This window comes from Sus scrofa, chromosome 10 (assembly GCF_054392235.1).
Source record: "Sus scrofa isolate SSC_HxYL_T2T_F1_AM1 chromosome 10, Sscrofa_HxYL_maternal_Yorkshire_Landrace_v2.0, whole genome shotgun sequence".
Classification (NCBI taxonomy): Eukaryota; Metazoa; Chordata; class Mammalia; order Artiodactyla; family Suidae; genus Sus; species Sus scrofa.
In genome coordinates, this window is record NC_139392.1 from 13,827,434 (window position 1) to 13,836,009 (window position 8,576).

An 8,576-nucleotide genomic window follows, 5' to 3' on the forward strand; every position below is an offset into this window, starting at 1 on the left:
TTTTTTTTGCTTTTGTCTTTTTGCTGCTGTTGTTGTTGTTGCTATTTCTTGGGCCGCTCCCGCGGCATATGGAGGTTCCCAGGCTAGGGGTCCAATCGGAGCTGTAGCCACCGGCCTACGCCAGAGCCACAGCAACGCGGGATCCGAGCCGCGTCTGCAACCTACACCACAGCTCACGGCAACGCCGGATCGTTAACCCACTGAGCAAGGGCAGGGACCGAACCCGCGACCTCATGGTTCCTAGTCGGATTCGTTAACCACTGCGCCACGACGGGAACTCCTTTTTTTTTTTTTTTTTTTTTTTTTTTTTTTTTTGCTTTTGTCTTTTTGAGAGGGAGGGTTTTTTAATGTCACTTTATTTTGTTCTGTTTTGTTTTCCTGTGCATTCCAGGAGAGGGACTCGAGCATGTTAAACGCTGATGGGAAGCATCCAGTGGAAAGTGAGAGGCTGAATGTTCAAGGGATAAAGGGCAGAGTGGGTATCCTGCTGTCTCTGGGGTGAGGTGTGGCCCCTCTGCCAAGTCGGAAGGGCAGCGAGCCAGACGTGTGGAACCTGACAAGGACATAAGGCTAAGCCTGGGCGGGCATCTTTTCGCCAGAATTACCTTCTGTCCTCACAAACATCCTGGGAGGTACAGATGCTATAGCCCCTCAGCACAAGTGAAAAGAAGGAATCTTCGGAAGTTAAGTAACTTCAGGGCAGCCAGCAAAGGGCAGAGCTGGACTGGGCACTGGGTTCCTCTGACACGGAAGCCCACATTGGTCCATGGTGCAGCCTGGCACTCCCTGCAGTTCAGCAAGGGCCAGGTGTTGCCAGATTGGAACTGAGTCGACCAGACCCCAAAGTCTTGCCACTGCCCTGCTCTCGCCCCGCATTTTGAGGTGGAAATGATCAGCCCGCACCTCCCCCGGGGTGAACTAGTCTTTGTTGACCAGGCTCAGAGGAGCCACCACCAAATGACACCTTGTCTGAGCAGCGAATTGGCTCAGCAAGCCAGCTTCTCACAGCGGTAGGACTGGGGGTGCCTTTTCTCCATCCTCTTTAGTCTTCACCCCCGCCCCTCCTAAACACCAGCAGCTCCAGTCCTACTGCTATAACTGACTGTGACCCTGACCCCATCCCTGCATGGCTCCAGATGCAGAATCGAAGCCCTCCCACAATCCCATCCAAATGTCCAGCAAACTGAATAAATTCCTATCTGGGATGAGTTCCTTTGTGGGGCAGCAGGTTAAGGCTCTGACCTTGTCAATGCAGGGGCTCTGGTGGCCACTGTGGCATGGGTTCGAGCCCTAGCCCCGGAATGTCCACATGCAGCAGAGGGAGCTAGGGGAAAAAAAATCCTGAGAAAAGGCTATTTGGTGTGAAATGGGATCAAAATCCAGAAGGTGAATTTTGTTACAATGATTTTACTAAGTGGGTGAATATATGCGGTTGGGCCCTGTACGGCAGGTCGACCCAAGCGTGGGACCCGTCTGGCCTGTTAAACTTAAATGCACTTGGAAACCAGGCTTCAAAATTCCCTGCGCAGACAAGACCAGTTTAGTTATACCAGCAAAGCCATTTAGCTTCTTTTGCAAGACAAGCGAGGTTAATTTGACCTGGATCACTTCCTCCCTATGCTGCTAAAAATCAGAAGCAAATCTTAAATTGCTCCCCCAGATTGATACGAGGTAACCACGAAACCAATTCCCTTTCATTTAAGAAAATTCTCAGGTTGTACCAAACGCCGTGAACACTGCAGAGTCCCCGCCTCCGCACTATGTAAGCCGCTTTCCAACAGTATTCCTCGAGCCTCATTCCACGCGCCGGCGGGGGGAGGGTGCTCCCAGTTTGCATACCGCCTTTTTTGGTGTGCGCACAGTGAGCTCTTACTGTTTACTACTTCAGCGAGTCGTTGCTTTTACAGCTGTCCTTTTCCGACCGCGCGACAGTCCTCAGATGCGCGGGCGCGGGGAGAAGAGTGGTGTGCTCTGCGGATGCCACCGCCCTTCTCGCCAAGGAGGGGGCAAAGGGAGGAGCGAGGGATCCTGAGCCCAGCGTCCCAGGTTCTGGCCCCCGAGCCCCTCCAGCGTCCTGAGTTCCCTCCGCCCGAGCGGGGGTGCGGGTCGGGTGGATCCAGACACCTGCGTCAGGCAGCCGGCTTCGCTGGTGTTCCCCCCTTCTGCGTAGCACTACAGGGAAACCTGGAGGGCAGGGACTTTATCTGTCCCGTTCCTTTGGGGCCTCCCGTCCCTAGACGCGCGTACGCTCTGTGTTTCCCGAAGGAGGCGGGGGGCCACAGTCCCTAACTGCTGTCCCTTCTGCCTGTGAATCTGGGTTGGGTTTGCAAAGCAACGGGAAGGGCGGCCTCGGCTTCCCGCCCCCTCCCCTCCCTCGGCTCTGCCAGGTCGAGGGGGTCCTATCCCCACCCCTCATCCCCAGCTCAGGTGTGGGTGAGTGCAGGGAGGGACCAGACCCCAGGGCGCACCTTCCAACTTCCTCGGCCCACGTCCTGACTCCCGCGTCCCCAGTAATGAACCCTCCTCTCCTCTTGGACGGGACGTCGCCAGCCCCTGCCCCCTCCCTGGGAGGAAGCCTCCGAGTCTCCCAAAGGAAGCGCGGCTAGAGGAGCATGAACCACCCCCGACCGTGACACCTCACACCCTCTGACCTCGAGTCCGACTTTGGAAGAGACAGAATAAGGACGGATCCCGGGACAGAGGGCGCGGGACAGTGGCGCGGGGACAGGGCGCGGGGGGCGAGCCGCTGCCCGGGGCGGGGTGGGTCCTGCCTTCCCACCTCCCCGGATGCAGCCGACTCAGCCCGAGCCGCTCGGAGGAAGGCGAGCACGAGGGCGGTGGACGCGCAAAGCCAACCGCTGCCTTACAGCAAAAAAAAAGAACACACAGCCCATCCCAGGGTTCTGCTTTCTGTCTCCTCCTCTCCCTCCACCCACGCTGGACCTGGGATACCTGCGCCCCTCCCGTTGCCTCAAGCTGGAGTCTGTCCCTGAGAAGTTCTGCTCGGGGTGGACCCACACGCTGGAGGGAAATGTTCAGTCTACCGCGCTTGTATCTGGCACTTGACCACCTGCGACCACTGTCAAGTTCACGATTGTGTTGAATGCCCCAAACTGCTCTGAGACAGAGCCAAAATTATCCCCTCCATTTCACAGGCGATGAAATGGCTTGCGTTGGGGCTTGACGGCGGGGATCAGGAAAAAGAGGAAGGGACCTAAAATTAAATATAAAGCACAGACATAGAGAAGAGACTTGCGATTGCCAAGGGGGGATTGCCAAGGGGGATGTGCGGCGGACTGGGAGTTTGGGATTGGTAGATTATTATATTACTGTTATATTTAGAAGCCATAAGGAAGGAGGTCCTGGGTACAGCAGAGAGAACTCCAGCCAATCTCCTGTGGTAGAGGGTGATGGGAGACAGTGTGAGGAAAAGAAGGTGTATAGATGTGTGACTGGGCCACTTTGCCGTGCAGCAGAAACTGGCACAACACAGTAGGTCAACTATACTTTAATAAAAAATCAATTTTTAAAAAACCCTCCCAGACTTGTTCCTCTAATGCCATGCACTTATGAGTTAACTAACCCTGAAGTTAACTAACCCTTGTGAGTTAACTAATCCTTATGAGTTAACTAACCCTTGTGAGCACATGAACGTCTCCCCCACTCCTGATCTTGCCTTCCCCTCGTCTCCACGTCCTGAAGCTCGAAAGTTCGAGCTGAGAGGTGCAGGTGCACTTCCACCACAGCCCACCTGCAGCGGCTGCAGGTCCCGTGCCCCAGCACTGGGGAGGGGCGGGTGCAGCAAAAATCTATGAACCTCCACCTGCAGGTGCCACAGGGGATGCAGGGAATGAAGGGAGGCCTTGCTTCTGCCTTAACTGAGCACACATTCCGGGTTAAATCGTGCCCCCTCAAAATTCTTTTTTTTTTTTTTTTAAAGTCTTTTTAGGGCCGCACTGCGGCATATGGAGGTTCCCAGGCTAGGGGTTGAATGAGAGCTACAGCCGAAGCAATTCAGGATCCCAGCCACATCTGTGACCTACACCACAACTCACCGCAACGCCAGATCCTTAACCCACTGAACGAGGCCAGGGATTGAACCTTCGTCCTCACGGAGGCTAGTCAGATATGTTTCTGGGGAGCCACAAAGGGAACTCCTCCCCCTCAAAATTCTTATGTAGCCGTCTTAACCCTCCAGTACCTCAGAATGTGGCTTTCTTTTTTTCTTTTTTTTTTTCTTTTTTTTTTTTTTTTTGTCTTAATTAGGGCCATCCCTGCAGCACATGGAAGTTTCCTTGAGCTTCAGCTGCCGGCCTGCACCAGGGCCACAGCAACGCCGGATCCAAGCCACATCTGTGACCCACACCACAGCTCACGGCAACGCCAGATCCTCCTTAACCCACTGAGCAAGGCCAGGGATCGGACCCACGTCCTCATGGATACTAGTCGGGGTCCTTACGGCTGAGCCACAACAGGAACCCCAGAATGTGGCCTTTTTGGAGACAGTGTCTTCACAGAGGTCATCAGGTTACAGTGAGATCACTTGGGTGAGTCTAATGCCGCCTCGCTGGTGTCCTCATAAAAAAGGGAAACTTGAACCCAGACAGGGACACATAACAAAGGGAAGCGAGGAGGAGAAGATGGCCATTTACAAGCCGAGGAGAGAGGCCTGGATGGAAACCGCCCCTCAGAACCCTCGGAAGGAAGCAAACCTATCCACACCTTGAATTTGGACCTATAGCCTCCAGAACCGTGAGACAAGACAATTCTATCGTTTAAGCCCCCCAGGCTGTGTGCACTCGGCCGGGGCAGCCCCAGAAAAGGAAAGCCTTTCTCAAAACCACCTCTGAGATGGAAAAGCATTTCTTGATGACATGAAACATCCAAGGGAGGCTCAGATGTTACAGGCAGAAGAAGCCTCGTAAAATGAGAAATGGAGGGGCCTGCTAGGTTTGCTTGGAGGGAGGCAAAGTCTGTGCACCAAAGAGGAAACCAAACGAGGCGCTCGGCTTGGTCCTGAGAACTGCGAGACGCCCTGGAGGGCTGGGCAGAGGAGCGAGGAAAGTGCGCAGCAGGGCGGTGCGTCTCAGAGCAAAGGGCCGGGCAGCAGGACCAGAGGGAAACAAGACAGGCTGAGGACGCCCAAGCGTGTTAGAAAACCCCCCACTGGACGAGCGAGGCCAGGGAGGCGGCAGGCAGTAAAGGCGAACGTGAGAAAGCGGCTCCCAAACGCTTCCCGGTTTCTCCCGGCGGATGCCCATCATTCAGCATTTACTGAGCACCCGCTCACGGGGCGTTAGACGTCATCCTAGGTGCTGGGCATACAGCAGGGAATGACAAAAAACCCTGGCCCCAAAGACCCACCCTTCTAACCTGGAGAGAATAAACGTAATAATAAACACATTGTCCAGCAGGAAAGAAAGTTAAGTAGTTGGGGGCAAAGGGGCCGGATAAGGAGGGTGGTGCCGCGTTAAATGGGGGAGGGGGTGGTGAGAGAAGAGTCTTGATGAGAAAAGGAATCTGAAGGAGGTCAGGGAGAGAAGCCTCCAGACCTCTGGGAGCGCATGCTTGTCATCCTCTCCTCCAGGCAGTGATGGATCGTTTACACAGGAGAGGGAACAGAGCGCTACCTACTCACTGTACCTCTACCATCGGGTAGGACGTGCGTACTCAACAAATGTGTGGAATCAATTAATTCATCCACAGTCTATTACTTATTTCAGTTACGGGTACCAAAGATACTCCCCCATAACTTCCCTCTAAGTACAAAACTTGATACAATTTGTCATACAAACAACAGACTGGAGAACTTTTTAAGACGTAAAGGTACCATTCATGCACCATTAGAACAGTATTTCATTTTTGCACTTTCCCTTTCAGTAATTATCTGTATGTATAATGTATCGTCGGTATGAATTCGTGTTTGGTAATCATAAACATACAATTTTGAGATTCGGCTTTTTTTTCTGCTTATTACGTTGTCTTTACAATTGTCCGAGATAGTGGACGCCGAGGGTCAGTTAATTGAGACTGCCGGAAAGCAATGTTACTTCCAATGTCCTTGAATTACAGCGCGCCAGGTAGCGAGCAGGCTCCATAGCTCAGTGGTTAGAGCACTGGTCTTGTAAACCAGGGGTCGCGAGTTCGATCCTCGCTGGGGCCTCGTCTGCATTTCTGCTTTTTTTAAAAAACCATCTCGCGTAAATACTCACCAGGGATTCCAAAATGAAACAGTGATTTCTAAAAAACGGTACTTCTGGCAGGACTTAGTCCTGAAATATAAATCACGAACATGCTTACCGTGCCTCAGAGCGACCCGGAAGAGAAAATCCTGGAACGCCGCGAAGCAGGAAAAAAAGAAAAATGGTCCACGGTGGCCGGCGCTACCCGAATCTGCGGCCAGAGCGCCGGAAGAGAGGGCGCAAGGCGCCGGGGGCTCGTTTTCAAGGCCCTGCAAACCCAGACCCCGCGCCGAGTTACGAAAGGCAGAGGGCGGCGACGCGGGGACCTCGACGGCGCGCGGCGCGCGGCGCGGGTGCGCGGGGCGGGCGGGACGTGGCTGCGCCTGCAGTGACGCCGCGCGGCCGCCTGGTGGCGCTGGAGCCCGGCTCTCGCTGGCCCGACCCGCGGCGAGGGCGCCTCCAGACCCTGTTGCCGGGCCCAGAGATTGGCCCGCGTGGCCTGGACGAGGACACGTGGCAGCTCGGCGTTCAGAGCCCAGCTTGGCGCCACCATCCTGCCCCCCTACGAGAGAAAGAGGGAGCGATTCCCCGAAATAAACGGGCCCGGGCTGCGCGGGAAGCCAAGGTTTGCAGTTTTTACCCTGAATTCCCGAATGCTGGGTGACTATAGTCACCAGTGCCCTTTCTTTTCTGTTTCTTTTTTTAAGGGCCACGAGTGGCATATGGGAGTTCCCAGGTGAGGGGTCGAATCAGAGCTACAGCTGCTGACCCACGACACAGCAATGTAAGATCCGCGCTGCATCTGCTACCTACACCACAGCTGGTGGTAACCACGGATCCTTAACCTACTGAGAGAGGCCAGGGATCAAACCCGCATCTTCATGGCTACTAGTTGGGTTCGTTTCCGCTGAGCCACAACGGGAATTCCCCAGAGCATTTTCTGAATACAGAAATTGTCCGCACCCAGGATGTTTTGATAAAGGACTGTCTATAACTAGCCCCCTGCCACATGAAACCATTGAGTGCCTGAAATGTGGCTATTCCAGATTGAGATTTGCTGAAATAAAATACACATTGGGTTTAGAAAATTCAGTACCAAAAAAAAAAAAAAAGAATGTCAACTATCCCATTAGTAATTTTTAATCAATTACATATTGAAACAATAATACCATAATATACAGGATTAAATAAATTATGTAATTGCATTAATTTTACCTTTTTTTGACTACTAGAAAAATTTTAATTAAATGGGTGGCTCCCATTTGCAGCTCTCATATATCTGTTGGATGGGGCAAGTTCAAGGATCCCGAGTCTCATGACCTTGAGTTCAAGTTAATGCTTAACAGTGCTTACAGCAGGTAAGCCTTTCATCTCTTTGGGTCTCCCAGAGCCTGTACTGTGCCTGGCAAGCTGTAAGCATGGCACTTGTTGAGACGAAATCAAGTATCTCCCCCAGCATAACCCAAACTCCACAAAAAACAAGAGAATGTATTTCTTAATCTGGGTTCTTTTGAGGATGATGTGACTGGGACAATTTCTTGGCTTGCAAGATTTTAGCTCTGGATCCTAAAACCCTGGCATTTTTGGTTTTGTTCCGTTAAGTCAAATTGCCTATATTCTTCCGGGTACTCTGCAGAATCTGGAGAACTTGTTGAAGCTCTTAGCTCTGTCATTCCTCAAGTACCAGGTTAAAAGCCACCACCCTCCCTGGGGGCCCCCAGAGAGGCTGACAGGGGCGTTGGTTCAAGTCCAGCTGAACAATTCCCCGCTCCCTTGCTGCCGTGGTCCAGGGCAAGTGGCCTAACCTCGCCAGGCCTCACTTCCCTGATCTGCAGCAGAAGTGATGGGGCAACACGCAAGCAGCAAGGTTTTGAGGTTTTGGAGAGTGGATATAAACTTAGCACATAATAGGTATGCAACCTGTAGTCATGTTTGCTATGCTCTTTGCCCCGCAGAACAGTAGGCGCCAGAGGACCTGCCTTTATTCATACCCTCGCTTCAGTGAGGGCGAAGGAGACGTCCATTTTAGAGGAGCTCTCTCCCAAAGGCATCACTACAAGCCCCCTCTTAGACCTGAGATGAGGCTTGGGAGTGACACATGGCTCTTAGGCAAACTGGGTGAAGCACGGCAGATTTTTTTTTTTTTTTTTCTTTTCTGTCTTTTTCGGCCACCTGGGCATAGGGAGTTCCCGGGCCAGGGATCAAATCCCAGTCGCAGCTGCGACCTAGGCCCCGCTGGGGCAACTGGATCCTTTAACCTGCTGTGCCTGGCCAGGCTCAGAACCTGCGTGCTGGCCCGCAGAGACGCTGCCGAGCCCCTGCCCCACGCGGGAACTCCACGTCCCATTTCTTACCACCAGGCAAGCATCCAGGAGATCAAACACTCCGGGTCCG

General features: G+C 53.1%; 2 protein-coding genes and 1 non-coding gene across 3 annotated transcripts in view; 2 read left to right on the top strand and 1 right to left on the bottom strand.

Annotated features, from left to right (window-relative positions):
• The window catches only part of LOC110255736 (uncharacterized), a 230,729-nt gene extending 223,472 nt beyond the window's left edge, over positions 1-7,257 (bottom strand). Inside the window, exons 1-2 of the mRNA XM_021065090.2 lie at positions 7,254-7,257; positions 6,301-6,744 (exon numbers count right to left, since the gene is read on the bottom strand). Of these exons, the coding sequence (XP_020920749.2) occupies positions 6,301-6,744; positions 7,254-7,257 (448 nt within the window). The remainder of the gene's footprint in view (positions 1-6,300; positions 6,745-7,253) is intronic.
• The window catches only part of DISP1 (dispatched RND transporter family member 1), a 1,033,384-nt gene that overhangs the window by 629,332 nt on the left and 395,476 nt on the right, over positions 1-8,576 (top strand). The gene's annotated exons all lie outside the window — the stretch shown is intronic.
• Positions 6,091-6,163, top strand: TRNAT-UGU (transfer RNA threonine (anticodon UGU)). The gene has a single exon. It is a non-coding gene; the product is annotated as a tRNA-Thr (tRNA).